Source organism: Callionymus lyra, chromosome 16 (assembly GCF_982586985.1).
Source record: "Callionymus lyra chromosome 16, fCalLyr1.hap1.1, whole genome shotgun sequence".
NCBI classification, from domain to species: Eukaryota; Metazoa; Chordata; class Actinopteri; order Syngnathiformes; family Callionymidae; genus Callionymus; species Callionymus lyra.
In genome coordinates, this window is record NC_141833.1 from 7,782,563 (window position 1) to 7,808,201 (window position 25,639).

Genomic DNA, 25,639 nt, shown 5'->3' on the forward strand with positions numbered 1-25,639 from the left:
GAGGCTCTCCGGAGGTTCCGTCTCACCGGCGTTGCAGAAACTGACATTTTAAGCCGCTCTCCAATTAAGTGGCTCAACTTTGAATCCCTGTAAGAGGACGCTCGCGAGACTCACCGGAGGAGTGCTAGTGATTTACAAAAGGCATGAACTGTGCGTGTGTTTTATTACTGCCGTAGCAGATGGTTAATGACCTTCAGCGGTGATGAAATACTTCATAATGACCAGACTACAGAGATCTGGACGGAGAGGGAGGCGAATAATTCATCAGCCCCCGTCTGAACGCAGCCCAAAAACATTCTAAATATATCCGCTGGACAGAATGTGAATCTCGGGGGAAAAAAATGAAGGGAATATGAAGAATAATTAATGATCTGGACATTTTTATTTGAATTATTACAACACAAAGTTATGCAACAATTGTAATTATTTATTCTATATTTTTGTTTTATTAAATATTGTTTCTTTTTTTAACTTACATGTAGTAATACTGTTTTAAACACATGAATATCTTCTTCTTCTTTTTTTAAAGGAAAAGGAAGGAAATAATAGATTTTGAAATTATACATAAATGACACATAAATTATGCACAAATGTATGACTCAAAAATTAGAATTCATGTATTTAAGTTATATTTAACAATTGTTTATACAATGATTTAACATTTTCTAAATATATAAGAATAATTAATGATATGAACATTTTTATTTGAGTTATTACAACACAATAAGTTGTACAACAAAGTTATGCAACAATTGTATTTATTTATTCTCTGTTTTTGTTTTATTAAATATTGTTTCTTTATTTAACTTATATGTAGTAAAACTGTTTTAAAAACATGAATATCTTAAAAAAAAAGGAAGGAAATAATAGATTTTAAAACACATAACTTATGCACAAAAGTATGACTTAAAAATATATAATTCATGTATTTAAGTTATATTTAACACACTTTTATACAATAATTTAACATTTTCTAAACATATAAGAATAATTAATGATATGAACATTTTTATTTGAGTTATTACAACACAACAAGTTGTACAACAAAGTTATGCAACAATTGTAATTGTTTATTCTCTGCTTTGTCTTATTAAATATTGTTTCTTTTTTTAACTTATATGTAGTAAAACTATGTGTAAAAAAAAAGGAAAAGGAAGAAAACTATAGATTTTAAAATACATAAATTATGCACAAAAGTATGACTTAAAAATAAATAATTCATGTATTTAAGTTATATTTAACACATTTTTATACAATAATTTAACATTTTCTAAATATATAAGAATAATTAATGATATGAACATTTTTATTTGAGTTATTACAACACAATAAGTTGTACAACAAAGTTATGCAACAATTGTAATTATTTATTCTCTGTTTTGTTTGATTTAATATTGTTTCTTTTTTAACTCATATGTAGTAAAACTGTTTTAAAAACATGAATATCTTTTTAAAAAAAAAAAAAAAAAGGAAGAAAATTATAGATTTTACAACACATGAACTGTATGTAATTATGTACAAAAGTATGACTTAAAAACATATAATTCATGTATTCAAGTTATATTTTATAAAATGTGTATACAATAATTTAACATTTTCTAAATATATCTTTAAAATAAAATTGTTTTAAAAGATAAAAAGGTGAAAAGAGGAAGATAAGACATAATTTAAAAGTATTTTAAATAAATGAAAACATAAAAACATGAAAATAATAAGTTTAATTACAATGTATTATTAATATATATATATATGCATTGTAGGAAACATCATTAATAATATTGTTAAATAAATAAAGATAAAGAGAGAGATGATCATTAACCATTTATAAATATATATAGAGAACATTTAATTTAAAATAAATAAAAAGTGAAAACATAAAACAGGTCCTTATAATAGGATTAGAAGTTGGATTGAAATATATCTAAAATGTTTTAAATATCAACAAAAACATAATTTTAAATATAATAACAAAATGAAAACAATTCTAAATTGAATGCCATTAAAGGCCCCATTTGTAGAGAATAGTAAATGTGTTTCTGGCTCCCCCTAGTGTAGGAAATAGTGCAGTTACAATGTTGGGAATTCACAACCAATTTTCTGTGAGTTTGAGTTTTTAGTTTGTCAGTTTCTCATTTAATTTTCCCGGTAAGTTCTTAAAAATAATGGATGGTTTGATTTGGAACAAACCCAATGATTACATACAATTAAAAGAAAGAAATGATGGTAAAATGTAACAAGTCGCTGCTTTAACAGCAGGACTGATAAAATCTGACAAAAATAACTGTCGCTCAAACAGAAGTTTCTTTTCCATCAACTTGACTTTAGAAAAAAAGGCTTTTATCCCAATTATGGAAACTGCACTTTAATCATAAGTGTTCTTCTTTCATCCTCTTTTTTGACTTCTTTCCATTGAGTGCAGCTGATTCATCGTCGCTTTTTTTCTCTTGTTATTATTTAAAAAAAAATCAAAAACTTTAAAATATAAAATGTTTTGTAACCACTCTTATGCGTCTCTGTATTAAAATAATTACAATGTGCGAATTTTCTTCCTACCATACATTTAGAGGAAGCAAAAGCTTTCGTAAAAAATCTGGTTTACATCAGATTATTGTTGAGGACGAACCTTGAATTTGGAGGTGAGGATCCTCATCCCTGCTTCACATTCCACAGCAAACTAATGCAGTAGGAGCTGAATATGGTCGAGCAATCTAAGCATTTTCTTTCTCTTCCATCTCCGACTATCACTCTATTCACTCGCCGTCTTTTCATCTCCTTTCAAAGCTCCAACTTCCAATCCCAGCTTCATTTCCTTTTTTTTTTTTTACATTTTTTTTATTCACCGCCTGATCTTAAAGAAGGCTCAGTCAGTTGTGAGCTCGTGACAGGAGACGCGGCGTCGACTGGAATTCTTAAATATTGTTTAATATCGGCCGTGTCTCAAAGTCTTGTCCACGTCATATTCTCTGTGTCTCAGCGAAACTTTTCCTCTGAATAATTGCTTTTTTAAATATTCATGTGTTCCTGATAACAACACTTGATGGCGATGTTGACGCCACTTTAATATGACACATTAGCATGAAAACGGAATCGTTTTTAGTCGTTCGTCGGTGAAGGTCCGTCATACAAATGTGTTTTATTTCGATCTCTCTTGTGTAGGAATTGAATAATAAACTCAACCAACCTACATGCGTCAATGGAAGAATAATCTGATTAGATTGATTATTAATTCATAAAGATGTCTCTGTGTCCTTGAGTAGCATCCAGACTAGCAATGAAGTCCACGGAGGGATAACATCCTGAGGTCAACTCAGGTCTGCATTTCATCACGATCAGCCTCAGGTCACATGCTTGCCTGACGTTCCAGAAGCTACAATTGCTTTTTTTGTTGCTCCCTTAAGCCTTTCTAAGCCTAAAGCTCACTGTCTGAAGGTTAAAGTTTGCACTACTGCCTACTGGAAGCGCTCGAGGTATTTACCAGGAGTACTTCCTGTTTGTGAAGCATAATATTGTTTAAACTTCTGCTTCAAACAAGCTTAAAATGTAGATTTGTTAAACTTTTTCCAGAACAATTCATTTTGTTCAGTACAGACGTTACAGACGAGCAGTATGGGGGTCTTTTAATGTTTTTAAGTGTCTTTTGGGACGAAGATGAAGACAACTGAGCTCCAGTCGCTACATTAAAATGAACAAAACAATTTGACTATAACTCTAAAAAGGAACAGATTATTGTGAAAATATTCCCAACGCTAAATCGACATTAGGATCAGTAGAAAATGAGTGAAGTTTGAATCAATTTCAGCTTCTTCGTCGAAATGAGCATCAAATGTTTTTCTTAAAAAAAAAAAGTCAAAATGTTTTTAAACGTAAAACTAGTTAAACTCTTAAACTTTCATTTGAACTATGCTGTTGTCTATGCAACTTTGCCTGGACACGTGACCACCAAACTTTTGTAGCCAAAAGGAGGTTTGCACATGTAGTATTTGGCAGTGGCGCATTGAAGATTTTTCAATTGTCTGACACGGGGTCGCCAAAAAAAAACGAAATTTTAAATGTTACCTATAGTCCCTTTCATTTATTGAGTCATATCCTAAAATAAACTAACTTGAAAATAAAGCTGCAATATTGAATCAATTTTATTGACTGTCTGACATCCATCAGTCACTGGTAAAAGTTCTTGTCCTGAGAAACTTTCTGATACTCGAGCAAACTTAGTCACAGCAATAAGGTCGCAGGTTCAAATCCAGCTATCGGTTCCCTCTAGGCACCCCCGCAGTGAACACCAAGCTAAGGATAATAAATGATTCTATTCTATTTATTTTTGCGAAATGTCAGATTCTATGCATGCCCTGTGACGGACCCTGTACAGGGTGTGTCCGCAAGTCTCACCCTGAGTAGCTGGGATAGGCTCTAGGCGAAGAAACATGCATAATATAATCAATAAATTAACATTACTGGCACATATAGGGGAGAATACACACAATCAAACACGATCAGAAATACTTGAGATAAGAGTTATCTATCACGCTTAGATTTCAAAGTTTTTATGGTCATCTGGAGAGTAATGGGTACATTAGAAAAAAAAATGATGAATGTCCAGGATGTTAGTTTGTGCTCATTAGACGTTTAATTTAATGTGTTGATTCATCTTGAAAACGACGTTCGGTCCTTTTGTCACAAATAAGGTCGTACTGGTGGATATCATTGCCCGGAGCCACAAAATAAATGATCTTACAATCCTGCTGACTCTTCCTGTATAACCTTGTGTAGCGAAGCTTTTGTTTGCGCCATCTATATCCCGAAGTGCCATCCGGGTGTCAGACGTAACCGCGAAACAAGAGATACTGTTTGTTTGTTTATCTATTGAACAGCCTGCAAGAATCTCTAATTCGTCCTTGTGGTTGTTCGTGCCAGATACCTTTCCAGGAAGTCCCCTGCCTTTCGCGTTTGAGTAGCTTCGATAGCTTCCAGCCACAGAATGGCCCTAATAAAGGAAGTAGAACAGATAAATGAAGATGCTGCATTGCATTGTGGGAAGGGTTATTGAACTTGCTGGTGGTGCAGAAGTGTTAAAGGTCAGACTTTAAAGTTAAGTTGCTTCATTAGAGTGGAAAATGCTTTAAAAGGTTCTCGTGACACGCTGATATTTTCTTAAAGCCAGCAGGATCGGCCGCTCTGACCTGGTGGTGAACTCCGGCTCCGAAAACCTCGCTGAAAAACTGGGAAGATTCTCAAATGGCGTTGGTCTTCATTACACCTCTTCCCCCTGTGGCGAGCGCAACTCTCTCACACATCACTCAGCCTGTCATCCTTCATCGCCTCCATCCGTTTTATCACTTTCTCATGCACTCGTGTGTCTGCGTCGCACTGGATCGTACATGTTTGATGCGTCTCCCCGATGAGTCGCCTCGCATCCCACGTCATTTCAAGTGGGAGGAAGTCAATCGTCGCTTCCCGTCACCGAAGCCTTTGTGACGGCCACATCGAGAATCCTGAGCTGGGATAAGGTTCAACTTAGCATTGTGTTGACATGACAAAGAAACACAAAAGCATGATACAACGACTGAGATACTATACACTCATCCTACGGCCCAGCAGGGGGCACTAGATAAGACTTCAAATCCTTCTGTGTTATGTCTTAGAAAGGTCTTTTGTGATTCACATTGTACACTTTTGACTTGTGGATGTTTATTAATTCAATTTTAACGTTTATTTACTTCAGTAATATGGTGTATTACAAGACTCCCAGATCGCAACATGACTGACACAGAACATACCTCTGCCAAGGGCTAATTTCTCATGATTTTAAAAACAAAGCGGACAAATCGAACAAGCAACTTAATTCAAGAATAGATTTGAATAGTTTTGGCTAGAAAACAAGCTAACGAGGTTTGTAGCATTAAATAAATCTTATCAAAACAACAAACTGTATTGACATTTTGTTTGTTTTTCTTGGCTAGTTTTGAGTGTAGATTGAAGTAAATGAGGTTTTACTTCAAAACCTACCTGAGTCAAAAAGGAACTGGCGAAAACTAGTGATGGTTTGATGAAGCTTCATGAAACAAGTCATGTTGTTTAGAGGTCAGTAGGTGGCGCCATCACTTGAAAAATCAAATCAAAAATTATATCATGTGACATTAGAACAACAAAAAAAAGGGGGGAAAGCATGTACTGCCATCTAGTGGCCCTGAAAATATTAACACCGTTTCATGAAGCTTCATCAAACCATCACTAGTGAAAACCATAGAAAAGTATGTTACTTTTACCACCGTTTATTGAAATGTGAGCTTCTGTTGTTGAGTTATTTTGCAACACGGAGAAAAGTATTTGGGTATAAACTCAATCTCCTCCCAATTATTTCTTTCGATCACACTGTTTTTTTTGCTAAACCTTTTTGTCCGTGCAAAGTACTGGTCATGGTAGAAAGCTTCTCAAATACAGCAATTAAGAGACAATACTTTTAAGAAGAACAAACACAAAATGAATCATGTATTTTTTTTTTTTCGTCCAGCAGAGACTTACGGTAATTATAAGTTTTACTCTTTGGCAGGACTATGCGGCGTAGAGAACGAAGAAAAGAAAAGCATTTAACTCAACATGAGTTCCTGCACTACACATAAATCACCAAAGAAGAAGTGGAGTGTTTTTATTGTACAAAAAAAAAGCCATTGTGTTGTCATAACCTTTGTGAATATGTGGAGCTTTTTTCTTTTTTTTTTTTCCTCGACCGCCTCGGATTCCCAATCATCGGTAATGGCCGGGGCCAGGATAATGTGATTTGGAGAGATTTATATCAATCAAACAGTGGACCGACCGAGGGAAGATTGAGCCATTTCACAGGCCGGAGAAGCGACGTTAGCTATTGCCTTAACAGCGGCTCCATTTCCACTTCTGGTCGCGAGAGAGAATACTGATTTAAGCAATCGTCCTCAGACAGGTGCTCTTAGAGGCATCATCCATTCCCATTAGGCTTCAATCACACCCACTGATCCCAGAAGAGGGAACAGGTCCAGATAAATTCCGGATAAATTTCTCGGAAGGGGAAAAAAGGTGATGAAGCTAGCTCATTAAAACGTACTTACAAGATACTCGAATTAATAAACATAGCGACTGACCGTCTGTGATTAACAGTAGTCATCGGGAGATTCATTATAAAGGTTTTTTTTAAGGAATTCTCGCTGTATTTATTCACGCCACATATCTGCAGTGCCGCACACCAACATTAAGTATTCAGTGTCTTCCACACACTCTTATACAGATATCATCTGTCAGGAAGCGCTCGGGTTTTTCTTTGCGTACCTCTTAGAAGAAGAGGTGCCGTGGCGGGTGATGGAGTGGAATGGACGGTTTAGCTCGTACTCGCCCGTCCTTCCGTCTTGAGAGCTACAACCTCTCTTTTGGTGTGTTCCATGTAAATACCAAGGAAGGAGTGGCGGGTTAATGGAGGCTGAGGCACAGGGAGGGATGCCAACATGTGGGAAGTCACAGCTGAAGCAGGACTCTACTGTCATCTGCTGGCTGTGCACTGCATCCCTGTTTCCCAACTAAATCTGCCATAGAGGGACACAAGAAGTTACTGGAGGATGGAGCAGAAATGTTGTGGAGGAAAGTGACGGACAATAAAGACGGTATTGATTTTTCTTGTCGACTTAATAGCACTTTGTGTTGGAAGCTTTGGTCATAAATAAAAAAAAAAATGGAGCAGTCGCTTCTTTTGCCGTCCTCAGCTTTTATGTGTTTATTGTGTTTTGAGTACAGGCGGACCCCCCTGGATCTGCCAGACATGATGGAATCCAATAACACCATAATCTAGTCCTGGTATGGACCGAGATCAACTGGAGATGAAGAAGTCCCAGGATGACCTCTCTTGCGAAGTGAGAAGATAGAAATGCTGACGATGCATTTTCACTGACAGTTTTTACATTATTGAATATTCTGAAAGATCCGGTTGTCAATTAGAGAGATGATCCTGATGAAGGGAAGATGCCCTGTCATCATTTTTATCTAAAGAAAAAAATAGGTTCCAGTTACAATACAAGTGTTTTTAATTCATTGGGGTTAAAAAAAAAAAAATACTACTTTTGTCGTAGTATGGGTTTTTATTCTAATATTTTCTATGGGATTTTTCTCTTTTTTTTTCAAGATGGCAAAATGTTAAGAAAATTGAATTAACTTTTATTATTATATTTTTCATCTGCCTGTAAATTATTTGGCAGTTTGGATTTGTTCCTAAAAATATACCAAAAAGCTCTTAAATTTAGGGAAATAAAAAGAAAAAAAAAAAAAGTTTTTGCGTTCGAAAAGTAGGATCAAAAATGTTAATTAAAAGGTTGTGAACAACATGAATCATGAATCATGAAAGAATGAATCGTGAATCATGAATAAATATACTTTTTAAAATAATGCTTTTTAAAAATCTCATGTTAAAGTAATTTGGTTCAATAAACTCCCTGATCACTGTTCTTGGCATTTAGACGAAAAATAAGAAACAAAGCAGCAGAAAAAAGAAATCATTTTCGCGAGTGATCGATCGCATCATGCCAAAGATAAAGCTGTTGAAATTTGTTAAGTGTAATAAAGTATTTCATCATTTTTGAATTACTTTCCATCATTCATCATTTCTGAGTGAGCGATGCGAGCTTGCCCCTGCCTGTCCGTCTGGTTGGGTTCCGTTGGAGCGAGGTACATTTAATAAGCGATTTCTCATCATCATAAGAACTGCCAGGAGCTCGGAGATAGTCATCCTGACCTCAGCGTTCTTAAAAAACCACAATGATGCAAAAAGCATTAAGTTAGCAGCCGCTTCACTTACAGGGACTCCTGTGAGCATCCAACCCATTCTATTTGAAAAAATAATGCTTTTTTAAATTACTTTTTCATTAGAAAATGGCGCAAGATCATGATACAAGAATAGTATATGATGAAAAATGTTAGATATTTCCATTATAAGGCAAAGACATCATAAAAATGAAGATAAAATAGATCACATTAAAACACATGAATTCACTGATTATTGACATTTTATACTTTTAATTGCTGTGAAATCATAATATTAAATGTATAAGATTGATATAAAAATGTAAACATTTGAATTAAAATCATAATTCCAAAATGTTAAATAAGAAAAATGGTGTCGGGATGAAGAATATAATAAGAATTATTTAGTTATTGAAAAACATCATATGATCAAGTCAAAAAATGAAAGATGTTGGATTAATTAAAATAGGGGAAGAAATTGAGTTCAAATGATATTTAAAGTGTAAATAAATAAATAAAAATCAATTATTAATCAATTATTTAGCGCTTTTTTTGGGACACACAAAGACGCTTTACATTAAGAAGAATAAACATAAACATGCAATAATTTTGAAAACAGAAGGATATGGAACACTATTAAGAGAAGGCATTTTGAACATGTTTGTTTTGAAAATATATTTAATATACATTTTTTTTATCTTAGAAAAAATATAATAAAAAAATATATAATAAAATAATTCTGACCTCAAAATACTATTGAAACAAGCCACACAGTTAAATGAATAATTGTATATCAATATCATAATATTATATTATTTTAATATTATATAATATATAGTATAATATAAATGTTAAAATAACAATGGAATATTTCCACAGATGTTCCAGACGTTCCCTGGGGCACACTTTGCACAACACTGTCTTAAGTTTTATCTTCACAAATCTCTCATTGTTCATGACTCACGATCTCCCCGACAAGCATATGTGTAACATTCCCATCCTCGACGAGACACATTGTTCCCATCAGTCGTCCCAAATTCCCACACAGCTTGTCGTCACACTCAGGGGACCCCACAGAGTCAGGAAGATGCAAGACGTTTGTTGACAATTACTGTCACAGTGAATCAGCCGCTAAAAGTTTCAGACAATTCATGACTTCCAGCTTGTTTTATCCACCATCAGAACGCACACTAATCACAGTTGTGTACATGGATGTTGCACAAAGTGTATGTTCTTCCTGTAAGTGCTGCATTAATAAAAGTCTATTATTATCTGTAGATTCATAATATTGTCAAAGGTAGTTGATAGTTTTCTCAAGAAAATGATAATAATATTACAAAAAAATTAATCTCAAGTTTAATCGCACTTAAAAAGTAGTGATGGAGCTTCATGGAGCAGTGACATTTGTCATCAGTTTAAAAATGATGTTTCATTAGAACAGTTGTTTAAAGGTCACCTAATGTCAAAACGTAACTCTCCTGACTTGTTTTAAATGTTGAAGTCGTGCAGTAGGTCATTCATCATGACGTTGGTTTTCTTGGATAACTTTATATCCAAATCTATTGTCAAATCATTTGTTTGTTTTACGGTTTAAATTATACATTCTGACGTCACACTGGTGTAAAGTCCTCCCCTAGAAGCCCTAAATCAATTAAATACCTACATGTTAATCGTGAAACTAAATAAATATTTATGTAAACATGGTGGGAGTTACTTCTGCCTTTAGGTGTTTTTGTAATGAGTACATTAAGCAGCGAACCTTATTTTTATTATTCGTTTTTAATGTACAAAAACGGTAGTTTTAGGGGTGAGTTTGAAATTAACGTGAGTCCTTGAATGCAAATCGTGTTTTGTGACCAATCAGAGCAGAGTGGGCGTGGTTTCTTGGACGAGATTTAATCTCAGCCAAACAGCGCATTTTAAGTGGGCGGGGCTTAAGTGTATTTTCTAATGTAAATATCTTTATTGTAAATGAGAGTTTTGTGCAAAAAGAAACATACTGGTGAGTATAATGGAGGTCCTAGAACAATTTAAGAGACACTTAAATCGGCACATTAGGTGCCCTTTAAATAAAGTAAAATAGTGCAGAGACCGCCATCTAGTGGACTCTGAGACTAATGACACTGCTTCATGAAGCTTCATCAGAAACATCACAATGAGACAACAGAAAAGAAAAATTAACTTGAGTTGTTTTAACTTTCTAAAATGAAGAATGACACAATTCAAAATGTAAAGCACCAATCATGACTGTAATTAATTAATCGCAATTAATCGCATTATCATTCGACACCACAACCTCTGCACCCGCTCACCCTGTCCTTTAACAAAATTTATGATACTGAGTGTCCGGCCAACAAGGAGGAACGTCCTCTAATCCACGCCTCGCAGATTTTGGACAATGTTCTTAATCGCCGTGTTTCTGCCGACGTCCTGCTGCTTTACCGGACTGTGTTTGTTTCTGGTGCCACGGAGTACAAACGCATCAGCCTCCCGTGGAGGACTACTCAGAAAACCACATTTCCTCGTTCACGTATCGTTCGAGGAAGAGAACAAAAAAAAAAAAAAAAAAGAAAAGTTCTCGAAAATGCTCTTCTATTTGTCCTGATTATTTCAGCCGGAATACAACAGTGTCAGACCCGGTGGAACCGAAAGAGACCAGAGCAGCAGATAGAATTAAACATGGCGCGGTTATACCACCAGGCGGGCGAACATGGATCTTCAGATGTTAGAGTGACGGCCGTTTGACATTTGATAATGCATAGATAGGATCGGATGTCTTGTGGCTGGTCCGCCGGGCCGTCTTGGTTTGGTGTATTAGGTAAGCCTCCACCTGCTCTCTGCGAGCGCGCTGAATATGCAGGCGACAGATTCAGTGTCCACTAACAGATGGTGCCTCCTGAACTGTATATGAAGCCTGAATATTGAGTTGTGCTTGGATGGAGGCGGAGGAGATTTTTCAAAACAACCCTGGATGTTTGTTCGGGCCTCTCTCTCCAGAATGTTACAGCGGGAGGAGATGGATACGTTTGAATGTTCCCAAGGCTGTTGCGAAAGAGGTTTGGAAATCAGGGAATAAACTACTAATACAATGGTGTCAAGTTAGTCATACAAATGGACATTTTTTTTACATGTATTTTCTAAACAGGAAGTATGAGTCTGGTGTGAAGTCGTCATTTTGGTGGCTTAACCCTTGTCTCATCTCAGGGTCACTGTGACCCAAAGGCCCGAAGAAATGTGTTTGAGGTATCCCTTGTGTTGCCTCTGGGTCAAATGTATTGGGCCCTACAATAGGAAGCTACAATATTATGATTTAATTATCAATTTATCACCATTGTAATGAAGGATTATAATGCAGGCGGAGCGGAGCTGACGCGCTGCTTTTAATTTGAAAGCCAAAAGTTTATTTCCTACTTCTAAATGACGTTTATTTTACCGTGAAGTTAATACTTGAAGCGATGACACTTGAAGCAAAGTATTAAAATGTTGTGAGTCCGGTCTGTGAAAAAGACGCTTTAGATATAAAACTTAATTACTTAAGTCACGAGGGCACGATCACGCTGTTGTGCTATGTATAGTTAGAGACGCAAAGACCCGCCTTATGTTGCTTCTGATTGGTTAATATTGCGCGGTGCGTTCTGTGATTGGTCAAAGTTTATCACCATTCAAAATCAATTTAATTGGTAAATATAAGCGTGTGGCGTGCAAATGGCTCAAGCGTGACCTGACAACTCTGGTCCGTGCTGGACTTCAAATCAATTATTTATTATTATTATTATTGATTTTTAGAGGTTTAGAGGGAACATTGATCTTGACCTTAATATTACACAAGCGTTAATGTAACTCAATTATACCCATGTTCGATCTACTACACCAAAGAATCATATTCCTGCCCTTCAAAATATATTTGACCATTATCAGAAGTCTCTGTAATAATGGCCTTACATTGACAATTACTGTTCCTTATCTTATCTTAAAAACTCCTGTTGTTATATGTAAAGTTATCAATGTGTACGCTTATCTACTAGATTTTGAGGATACAAACATCAGGGCCAAAAAAAAATGTCTTGCCATAAGTTTGACAGAAGTGTACCAAAGGGAACATCCGTTTAGGGCAATATAAACAGAGATAAAAATAATAATTATTATTATTATTTTTTAAATGTTAATCCTTTTTTAATTGATTAAAACTGTTAGTTGAAATGGGGACAACATAATTCATGATTTAATTTTTAAGCAAATACAACTTTTTTGCACTTTTTTCACATGAATTGACATAACATAAGCTATAGTTTTATTATTTTATTTTATTTTATAAAAGTTGATTTCAATGTTCAAATAAGTCTCTTCTAACTATACTATTATGTGTTTTTCATTTAAAAAGAATAATTTTTGTAAATAAAATCATGATTTACGCATTTACTTCAGACACCCACATGTTCCGACTATTACAAAGACATTGTTTCTTCAAGTAACATCAGTCAAAATCATTGCAGGAGCCAAAGTCCTCACACATCCTATATAAACGCTTGATTCTGTTTTGGTGGTAAGATCGGGTGCGTTTCAACCAACAAGCTAGCCAAGCTTTTACCGTTGTTTATTTTGTAATGTAAAATTGCAAGTGAATTTTCCTCGAGCTCGGCGCGACGATCACGGCTGCATGTATAAACATGCAAATGTATGCATTAAGTGTCAAATGAAGTGCATCTTCGGTCGTCACGGATAAAAGAGAATTCATCTGCTCTATGAAAAATGACACCTGGGTCATAAAAAGAATATTAATGTGGGTTTTCACCAGAGGTGAGTAGAAGTACATACATTATGGCAGCTCATTTGTTTCTTACATAATGAGAATATTTTTAATTAGTTTCCTGAATTATTGAAGTAAAAGAGTTCAACTTTACAGTGCTAGAATCTTTTTTTTTTTAAAAGTACTATTTGCTTCATAGTGCAAAAGTGCTGAAGCTAATGGCTCAATAATGGAACCATTTCCTGTTCCTCCATTTATCTCTCTTTGAGCCGCCTAATAAAAAAAACCTCTATGACTTAAACTGACCTCATATAATTCAATTTTCTGTATGAGCTTTTGATGTATCTATCAGGAGTTTTAGTTTTGTTCTAAAGAATTGAAACCTTTGTGTAGTAGCTTAAAGAAATGATAAAAAATGTGGTCAGAAATAATTTAAAAGCAAATGGAAAGAAACTAACGTCATCTAATGGTGAAGGATACATTTTTGTGGCATATTTTCTTTAGCCTTTGACTGAATGATTTTCTATGAATCAGACGCTAAATTAGCCTAAATAAGTGAAAACTGAGAAGGTTTTTGAGCTCATATTCATCTTTTCAAGACTCTTCAATAACCGTCACCTTCAGAAAAGCCGAAGATACTCAAAGGAAAATGGCTTTAGCTTTTATTAAGAGCCAATAAATGTACCTTTTGGCCTCAATTTCGTCGCTTCAGCCCAGTTCAAGAAGGTGGAAATAGCTGTACTGGAGAAGGAAGTCACTTTTTTGGAGGCTTTCCAGCAAAAGGCCGTGGTCAGTACGGCTGGGAACACGGAGGGAATTCCCTAATGACTTCCACTTCCCGCATCTAAAACGCTTCTCTCAAAGCAGACCTTGACTCTTGATAGGAGAGTTTGTGTTTCGTCACGGGGAGACAGGAAGTGAGTAAAACATTTTCCAGTTTAAAATAATGTTTTTTTAATCCGTTTGATTTGATCTGATATTATTTACTTACTTATGCATTTTAAGATACATATGATTGTTTTCATCTGGACAGATAAGTTAAATCAGATTTTAGTTTTTACAAATACAGGAGAAAGAAATGAGTGGAATCTTCGGTCAGATCATTTTTATTCTATTAATTTGTAAATATAACTACTTCATCAAAACCTTACCACATATCCAACAGAAAATATGTGTTTAAAAGATTTGATTAAACTCCATTTTAATCTCAACCCAAAATGAGAAAGAATAATAATAAATAATAAGAACGGATAAGATATGTGTGTGTGTGTATATATATATACGTGTGTGTGTGTGTGTGTGTGTGTGTGTGTGTGTGTGTGTGTGTGTGTGTGTGTGTGTGTGTGTATATACATTGTTACGTCAGAACTTAACACTTAATTAACTATTAATAACTATTATTATTCTTTCTCTTTATTTATCTTTGTTCTTGTTCTTATTTTTATTTTAATGTTTATGAATAATTGCTGTATTGCTGTGTCTAATTTGAAAAAAACATTTTTTCAATAAAGTTCTACCTAACTTACCTAAGATATTTGTCGTTCTTCTACAATCTCTGTTTGCAAGAAACCATTCAGTTGAGCAAAGCCTCTTCTTCAACAGTCATCTGTTGTGGTCCTAATCAGAATCAGAATTATTTTCATTGCCATTAGTAGTGAAAGGTTCCATGAAAATCGACATCTTGAACAGAAGTAAAAAATACAGTTTTATATATTAATAAATAAATAAAAACATATATCAAATTATACCTATAGTATGACCTAATCAAGCAGAAAAATGTTTCCTTCAACTGAGAAAAATCTATAAACTTATGAAAATGTTGTCACAACACGATCTGGAGATTGTAATCCATGCATTTGTGTCTTCTCATTTAGACTATTGTAACAGTTTATTTTCGTGTATTAACAAGAAGGATCTGTCTCGCCTGCAGTTGATACGAAACTCTGCAGCGAGAATTCTGACCTGCTCTAGTAGAAGAACTCACATTATCCCGTTCGTTAAATGTCTTTACTGGCTTCCAGTTTCTTTCAGGATCAACTTTAAAATTCTGGTTCTTACTTTCAGATCTATTCATGGTCAGGCTCCTCCTTACATCACTGATCTGATCCAGCCTTACACCCCAGCTCGGGCTCTGAGGTCTGTGGATCAGAATCTATTATGAACCGTGTTCAGGACCAGAGGAGAGAAATCCTTCCAGGCTGTTGCTCCTAAGCTTTGGAACGATCTTCCTCTCCCTCTGTGTTTGATGATCTACTGACTCCTTTAAGAAACATCTTAAGACAATTTTATTTGTGCAGGCTTTTCCCTGATTTTTCTGAGTTTGTCTTATGTATCTTGGCCCTTTAAAAGTATGTATTTTAACTGTGTCTTTTTTTTTCAGTGTTCAAGTGCTTTGTGACCCTGGTCTAGAAAGGCACTTTACAAATAACTATTACTTACTTACTAATATAGAATAGAATAGATACATTTTATCAATCCCTCTGGAGATATCCTTCGAGAAATTGGTAAATAAAGTAAATATATAAAGCGAATACAAGTAAATAAAGTATATTAAACTATGTACATTCTGAAGAAGATTCTTGTTAGAGAACAAAACATTTTCCAGTATATTTTTTCCAATATATATTTTATTATTTACTGTCCTTCAGTTGTAAAAAGGTTTCTTTTATTCAAGCACTATAGTATTCCACCCCAGAATATTAGGCTTAATGCTGCAAAGTACAAATACATTTGTTCCGCTGAGAGGACAGTCATGCTCGTAGCATTATCTCCTCACACAAGCTTGAAGGTGTCGCGGTTATTGAGAAAAAATAATATGAATAATGACAAAGCAGAGAGACGGGGTCCTGCTGTTCTCTTAACCCAGTTTACACAATCCATGACCTCGATTCCTTCCTTGTTGAAGTGCTTTATCCCATTTACAGGCTTTTGTGCGACGACTGTGAGATGGTGCTGATGAACTGTGTCTCTAGGTGTGACGGGTTGGTTTCCAGTGCACTAACCTAGATCTGCTCTTCTATGGAAGGGACAGAATAATCGATGATTATCAACAATGATGTAAAAAAAACTGGAGCATTAACAAAGAGCTTCTTTTCCATTATATAATGCTGCAGGGTATTATACAACGAAGTATGTTGTAACGACGCATGAAGAAGTTGTACTGTCTGAAAAGATTTTCTTCAAAGTAATAAAACTATATAATATATACTATAAATAATAATGATTTACTCCTTTAATTATTATACATGCATATGTTAAATAGTAACATAGCCTGAAACATTAACTGCCAAACTTCTTATAATTTTACTTTTAAGATCTTTGTGATTTTTTCCTTGATCTATGCTCTTTATGTTTGCACTTTGTTATCTCTTTGCACTTTGCTCTTTTAATTTGCACTTCTTGTTCTTGATTTGATGAAACTGCTGTATCTTCTATCGTCTGATGTGAACTGGAAAATCTAATCTAATCTCCAGAGGGATTAATACAGTTTATTTAATAACAACAATTATATTTTGGATGTACGCACAAATTAATGAGTAAAAAATAACTGACTTTCATCCTAAGTTTGTGAGGATCAAAGGATTTTAAATACTGACATTTTTACAAAAGTTTGCGTTATATTTGTGTTTTTCTTTTGGAAAAAAATAAATATAATTAGAATCAAAATGTATCTACAAAACCGTTCAATCCCTTTAAATTTAATCAACTGTAACTAAAGTAATTCATAATTTACTAAAATGATCAATGTAACCCTTGTGTTATCTCGGGGTCAAGGTTAACGAATTGAGCTCACTATGTAAGTGTTGGTGAGAAAATCTCTAATTCACCCTGTGGCGCAGTGGTTATGACTCGCCAGCGAGGGTTCAGGTCACCGGTGGAGACACGTGATGAACATACATAAAGTCGTTATCACTAACTAAAGCATAACAATGAAAGATGGGAAAGAAAGCCTGTTAAATCCTTCAAGAGGGCCAGAATCTGGAAGACAGTTAAGGTCTTCAGTCTCACAAAAAATGTATTTTTACCAAACTTTCCTTAACAGGAAGTATGAGTCTGATATTGTATTTACACTTCTCTAAGTCACTGTGTAATCGTTGACATCAAAGAAATATTTTCCTTATCTTACCCTGGTCTAGAAAAGCTTTACAAATAACTATTACTCACTCACTCACTTACTTACTAACTTACTTACTTACCTACTTACCTACTCACTCACTTACTTCTCACTTACTTACTCACTCACTTACTTACTTACTTACTTATTTAATAACTAACTTACTCACTCACTTACTTACTTATTTAATAACTAACTTAGTCACTCACCCACTCACTCACTCACTTCTCACTTACTTACTTAGTAACTTACTTACTTACTCACTCACTCACTTATTTACTTACTAACTTCTCACTTACTTACTAACCTACTTACTAACCTACTTACTTTCTTAGTAACTTACTTAATTACTTACTTACTCACTCACTTACTTACTTCTCACTTACTTACTAACCTACTTTCCAACCTACTTACTTTCCAACCTACTTACTTACTAACTTACTTACTTACTAACCTGCTTACTTACCAACCAACTTACTAACTTACTTACTTACTAACCTGCTTACTTACTAACCAAGTAACTTACTTAGAAAATATTTTTGTGTTGATCAAGACATCAATATGAAAAAAAAAGTTGTCTTGTAGTTTCTTGACACTTGTTTTCCTGGTTGCCGGGGCTGCTTAAACTTATGACTCATATTTCCTCCCTTTCATTTCAACCAAGTGAGCTCCTTCCTCTGTGTGTGTGTGTAGGTGCGTGTGTGTGCGTGTGTGTGTGCGTGTGTGTGTTTGTTTGTACACACCCAGGCGTTCATTAATTTATAGTTTCCAAAGTTCTGACAGCTTATTGGTGAAAGTGTCTCTCTCAGGAAAAAATGTATTTTGGATTTACACAATTGATTTTCAGCCAAAGTGGAAAATTAAAACTCCCCCTGCAGCCTGTTGGTGGCTGTGTTCTCGCTCTCCGTGTGGCTCCAAATTAAGTTAACGTTGGAAAAACAGTCTGTGAACGCAGTTCCAATGTTGTTACCATTTCTTTCTTAAAGTACTTTTTCTACTTAGCAGAATGGTTGGAGTGAGCAGCAGGAAGCTCGTTCATCCGTGGTTCTGTTTCTTTTCATCTCTTAGTTCCTTTAATGTTCCTTTTTCTACATGATGTTTAAAGTCAGCGCCACAGGAAACACCCGTTAACAACTTATAGAAAGGTTTTGTGATTCACTGAACAATTATATCTGGAGGCTTTATTTAGAATCTATTACTCGGGGAATTTCTTCTGTTCCGCCACATGAGTATTAAATCATCGGCTTCCTCTTTTGATCTGAGGAACTTGTTGTTTTCACACAAAAAAAGAGGATATGTGAAAGTGTTGTCTGAAGTTTTCGGGTGAAGTTTAGATGAGAACTCGACAAAGTGTGGTTTTAAAATGAACAAAGTGTTGTTTTGAAATAAACTGTAAAAGTAATGTTTACTATGATGGATTTTATTCTCATTTTATCATATTTCTTCTACTAAATCTTAATTTTTCTATTAATGTTAGATAATTTCTTCATTGTTTAAATTATTAGCTAAATTAATCATCTAAAATCTAAAATTATAAATTTTAAAAAAAAATAGATTTAATGTTAATGTACAGTAGTAAAGATCCTATTTAATCCTTTAAACTTTGCAACTTTGTTAGTTTTTTTAAATGACCTAATGACCTACTTTTTATTTTTCTTATATATATTTTTAAAGCTTTGTTTTTTTTTCCCCTGAAATGGGTCTGATATACATTTTATTTTTAATATTTTTGCTTTTGATTCTAAGAATATCATTCAGAATCAAAGGACTTCTGGTTATTTTTGCTAAATAGTGACATTTTACGAGGAAAGTTAAGTTATATTTTTGATTTTCTTTTGGAAAAACGATATTTGGAATTCAAATATAGCTGTAAAAATGTTCATTTCACTCGCGAAGTAAGTAATAAATAATGAATTACTTAAATTGTCATTTTAGTACGTAATTTGTGATTTAGTATAAATGTAATATAATTTCAGTAATTTTAATATATAATAAGTTGCTTACTATAAGTGTCTAAATTATGAGTTGAAATTGAAACTCCGCTATGGAACATTTGCAAAAAAACACCAAGGAAACCCTTTGCATGACTGGAATGTATTGTTGCCACGGTAACAATGAAACATCACTAAATGGAAAACTCTTACCAGCAAAAAAAGCAGAAGTGTTTGACTTCAGTTTCGTTCATGAGACTTTGGGTCACGAAACTAAGAAATGAAACCATAGACCTTCACACTGCTGACTCTGGGATTTACCATCATGGTTATTTTGTTTATGACCACATGTTCCGCTCAAAACTGATCAAAAGTGTGAGATAAGACAAGATGAATAATCTTAAGTCTTATGTCTCGAAGAAAGTTCAACGAGTTTTCTCGTCCAAGGACGTCTGACGAAAAAGAAAAAAAAATCGTAGTGTGAAGAGCTGTCAAGTAGCTTCAGTGCCACACACACACACACACACACACACACACACACACACACACACACACACACACACAGACGTAAGTGGTTCCCCGCAGGAAGAGTCATCATGTGTGTCGCCTGATTGGCTGAGAGCCGCGATGACACGGTGGACCTCCCTTTATAAACAGCTGCTCCCACACAGGCCGCGGAACAGATGGGAGTTAACTCACAACAAGGACGTCGCTCACGACTCTTCCTCACAGATCACTGGATATCAGCTCATCATCATCATGTGCCGAGGACTGGACTCGCTTCCCAACACCTGCCTGGAGAGGTGAGCTGCTCTACAACTTTCTTTTTTTTTACTGAGCTAAGCAAAAGATAAAGATGATAAAGAAAAATGATAAAGATTTAAAAGATGAACCAGCGCTTATTACTTTTCTTTTTAATTCAGGGCGAAGGAGTTGAAGGCTCTGTTTGGCAGTTTGCTGCAGAAGTCGGACCACAACATCAACGGGCAGGCCAAAAAGTTTGAGAAATTAAGGTAAGGGATTTAAAACTCCCTTCTTTTTAAAAAAAAAAATTCAAGTTTTTTAATGCTGAGTTTGTTCTGCAGAGTGAACACGGATGAGCCGCTGAAATGGAAGGACTCCTTCGAGAAGCTCTTGTCAAGCCAAAGTGAGTCAAATCAACTTTTTTTTTTTTCTGGGGGGTTTTCACCAGAAAAATAACCTTTTTTATTTGTTGCTTCCAGATGGACTCTGTCTGTTCAGGGCATTCCTGATTTCCGAATTCAGCGAGGAGAACATCTCCTTCTACCTGGCGTGCGAAGACTACAGGAACTCTAAACCCTCCAAAATGGCCGCCAAGGCCAAGAAGATTTTCGACGAGTTCATCAGCCATGACTCGCAAAAAGAGGTATTTTCTTTTTTTTAAGTCATTCCCAAAAAGTCTCGGTTATTAACTTTATTTCAACGGCAGGTCAATCTGGACCACGTCACCAAAGCCATCACCAAGGACAACCTGGAGCATCCCGGTCCGTCCACGTTCGATCTGGCCCAGGCTAAGATCTACACCCTGATGGAGAAGGATTGCTACCCTCGCTTCCTCAGGTCCTTGTCCCTGCAGAAGGGCCCGGAGCGACTCACCGACCTGATCAAACGTAGCCCGGACATCACCAGAGAGATGTGAACGACGCTCCCAAGCTTAGCACTGACGGGCACGGACCCAAGCGGTCCCTGATTATTTACGCCTCAGGTGGTCCTGAGACCAAAAAGGGGAGCTTGAGCAGGGGTCCAATGAGGAAAAAAAGGCTCCGATGTACATCCGGGGCCCGACGATGAGGTCGACGCCTGAGTCGAAAACGAAGAATCACACAGTGGCTGAAAAAAAACACACGACGAAACTACTACCAGAAGTTCCGACTTCAAAGTGACCATTTATTTATTTGACGTAATATATATGTTTAAACCTGTTGCACAACCATGTATTTATAGTTTGTTATTTAAAGTATTAAATAAATAAATGTATTACTTTATAAATCACATGTCATATTTATAATTGTTTTTCATTGATGTGTTTTTTGGGGGGAAATGTATGTTCTCTATGCAATTAATTATAAAAGATATATATTGTATAATATATTTTTGAGTCTGGCCAAACCCAATTCTCTCACATGCCATCTTAAGTTATTATTCCTTTTTTTTCCATTTTAAAACGTTTTTTTGCCTCAAAATAAAAATGTTTTTTTAAATATTATCTGAAATAATATCTTGCATTTAAGTCGCACTTGATTTTAAAGTTGCGGATATTTCCGTCCTCTTGTCGAGTATTACACAACCAGTTGATCTTGTCGGATATTTCATATGTAAATGTAATCGGATGATCTAACCATCCCTCGGTTAGTGAGTGTGTGTGTGTGTGTGAGGAAAGAGGCGGATGTTAATTTAAGATCATCAGCTTGATTAAATATTTAACCAGAAAAGCTGGTTTTGATTTTGTCTCCCAAAAGATGTTCTGTACAGACATGTTTGGGAAGATGCGAGTTCAAAATCAAGATTGAAAGTGTAGTCAAATATTTGACATTATCGATTGATATTTAGTGCGGATGATGTTTTGTATATTTTCACACGCAAATTGTTTAACTTAAACACTAAAAAAAACATTAAATGTAAATTTATCAATAACAGCCTGTAACATAATTTAAAAGAGGTCATTTAATCTCTCAAAACATTCATAATTAACAGTTGATTCATCAAAACGTTCATTTAAATAAATAAAAAGTCCATTTTCAACCGAGAGTGAAACAGTGAGTCGTGTTTCTGTGTTGAGTCAGCAGTATTTCCACTCTTTAAGCAGTCTGCATGTTACCGTCCATTTAAACCCACAATCAATGCTTTGAACCATAAAAAAACAAATCATAAATATTTTATCGCCAAAGCAAAACGTTTTTGACGTCCATTACTCATTTATGAGAAGCACCAAGATTGCGCATACCTCTGCCAAAAGGCCTCATTTCAGATTACTTAATAAAAAATATAAAATATAATGACCGTACTTAAGGGGACATAAACGTGTCAAGTGATTGAAAAGGCACTTTGTTAGCACTAAATATATCAAAATATACAACAGGGTTTAGGGAGAAAAACTGATACATTTGGTTGCAGATATTTAAAAGAAAAGTTATTCATGGAGCTGAAGAAAAGTCATAAGAATGGATTTTAAGCAGGCAACGTTGGACATCTGCCAGCGTTTTATTTATATTTTTAATAGGTTTTGATCTAATGTTTTAGTAAATAATCAATGGGATCAAAATAAAATGGCAAAAATGCTACTAATTAAAAAAACAAATTCTTATCCACTTAAAAATAATCTTGTTTAAGCTCACATTTACTTGGTGAACTCAGATGCATTAAATAGTTGTTGACTAAGCGCTTAAAAATCAGCTTTTATTTTTGTGATTCGGCTCATTTATCTTCATGATTCTGCAGCCATGGTGTTGATGCTGTGATGAGGTGGATTCATTTAGGTCTGACCGATTATGACGTCATTCAGGGCTGAAATTCACGGCCCGCCACTCAAACTCAACTGGCAGCAGATGTTTTTCTGCATCTTTATTTTGTTGTTTATTGTTTTTGTGGATTCTCTGTTTGAATTTAGGGCGTTTTTGCTCAACTTTATAATCATAACTATCAATCAATTTCAATAACCATCTGAGAGTCAAATGCTGCATATTGCCCTCAAGTTTAACATTTAAAACCTCAAATGTGAAAACCCAAATATTTCCTTCTTCCATTCTTCCTCCTCCAAAATATATGAAAATAGTTTAAATTCATTCATTCTTTCTTTCTTCGTTACTTGATGTTACAAAGTTATTACTTTATGAAGTTCTCCTCCGTTGGAATTCTCAGCGAACGAGAGGTTACGAGAGCGGAGCCCATTGTGACGTAATAATGGCTTCACTCCTCCTCCAGCCAGCTGTTATCACACCCCACTTTGTTTATACAACGAGTCCCTTGGAGGTGGAGATTTCTGGGATTGATGATGCGTGGCGACAAACCTCCATGTTTGACCAATCACAGAGGGGTGGGTGTGGTTATGGTCAACAAGATTTCATCTTCAGAAAAAAAAAAGGAATGTTTCAGTGGGCGGGGCTTAAATACATTTTCTAATATAAATTATTTAAATAAAAAGCGAGTTTTGTACAAACAGACACATACTGATGATACAATAGAGGTCCAAGATATATTTACAACAATGAACATGTAATAAAAGACCCGACATTTTTCTATACGACTAAGAAACGTCCTTGGGATTCAAGACATTTTGAACCTGTTGTGTAAGGAAAACAAAACAGATGCGTAACTGAGATCAGTATATGTTAACGATTTGAAGCTGATTATTCGCATCCATGCTGTGCTCAGCGTGAAGATACAAAAGGTGATTAATTCTCCTCTCCCACAGACGCACTGCTGCACTTCATCATCTCTGCAACAAAGGAGGGGGGGGTGATGATGATGATGATGATGGACAGACACGAGCAAACATCTGTCTGTGAACCTGCCGCACCACGGTGTCTGGACCTCCTGCCAACAACTAACTCCACCTGATTTGTTTGCCTCCACATCCACGCCTTTCTGAGTCACTGATCCCTGACTCTTCCTGGTGTAAATCATCTCCTCTCCTGTTTCCCGCTCGTCCGCTCGACCCCGTGACCCCCTCGTCTCCACCGCCTCTTATTGGAAGAGCCTCTGATCAAACAGCCGGAGGGACGAGGGGGGAGTCATTAGCTCTGGTGGTAAATAAAAGGCCATTTCCTCGACATGCTCCTCAGCTCCTTCATTTCCACACACACACACACACACACACACACACACACACACACACACACACACACACACACACACACACACACACACACACACACACACACACACACACACACACACACACACACACACACTCCGGATATAGATTCACGGAGATAAAGTGAAGAAGCATGGACTTGTTGTTTTTGGCTGAGCAAACCCGAAGGTCTGTTTTTCGTGGCAGAGCAGATGGAGCGGACTTTTAAATGTCACTCACTCTCGCCCCACGTCGCCCTCGGATGCAGGGGGAAGTTAACCATTGACCCAGACCTGGTGAGGCTTCTGCACGACAGCCTCTTAAACGTTGAAGTTAATTTAGGAGAAGATATGCCTGTCGGGACCTGAGCAGGCGTGGCCTTGTGAGTCGTTTATTTATCTTTTCGTTGTGTAATGTGAGCTTTAAAGCTGTAACCCCTGGTGTGTTTGCAACATCGCATTCTTTATGTAATGACGGTTACGGCCGTGCCCTTTTCGTCTTTACGACTCCGCTGCGGGTTTGTTATGGATGCAAAAAATCAATCGTAACATGGTCATAAAGTTATGAGGTTTTGACCTTTTCACGAAAACAGCTCACCTGTCTTCTTCCTCCCGACTCAGCGCTCGTCCTTCTCTTCTTCTTTTACCGGACCGATCCCTGGAGAGTCGGCCCCGCCCGTGACACCCCGTCTGCACTCTCCTCTTCGCCTGGTTGGACAGAAACTTCAGTGTCCGTGGGGGAGATCATATTTGTAAAATGAAGTTTGGATGATATTAACCAAACTTTTTTATTATTCAATTGTAACGGTAATAAACGGTTTATATTAGATATATTGTATGAAAACACAATCAACATTTTAATTTCATCTTGTTCTTTATAGTTGCACCAAACCTCCAGTCCTGTACCGGTCTCTGAGTGTTTTGGTACGGGGCCCAAAAGAAAGGCAAAGCAATTTGTAATCTTTGAAGTTGGGGGTTTTTTTGACAGAAAATGGTTATTTCTCTAAAGTTAAATTAGCATGGCGCTCTTGGCACATCAATACAGTAGTTTAGGTCAAAATATGTGTTTAATTGAACCTGTAAACTAGTGAAAATAAGTAAAACACAAACTCTGAACATTTTATTTTTACTGTTTTTATCTGAATCTCAGTCTGTGAATATAATGCCGACATAATACGGGTCTGTGGAGCAACAACTTTATATTTCTTAAGTTTTCTCATAATTTTAAGTGTCCTTTTTAAAAATAAAAATCTATGGTTACTACAAAAAAAAACATTTTAA

General features: G+C 35.7%; 1 protein-coding gene across 1 annotated transcript; it reads left to right on the plus strand.

The window, feature by feature from the left end:
• Positions 1-20,235: 20,235 nt before the first annotated feature.
• Positions 20,236-21,773, plus strand: LOC148063432 (regulator of G protein signaling 5-like). The gene is made up of 5 exons (XM_087811687.1): positions 20,236-20,349; positions 20,470-20,559; positions 20,632-20,693; positions 20,770-20,933; positions 20,997-21,773. The coding sequence occupies exons 1-5, from the start codon at positions 20,306-20,308 to the stop codon at positions 21,204-21,206; spliced, it is 570 nt and encodes a 189-aa protein (XP_087667813.1). The 5' UTR covers positions 20,236-20,305; the 3' UTR covers positions 21,207-21,773.
• The last annotated feature ends 3,866 nt before the right edge of the window (positions 21,774-25,639 follow it).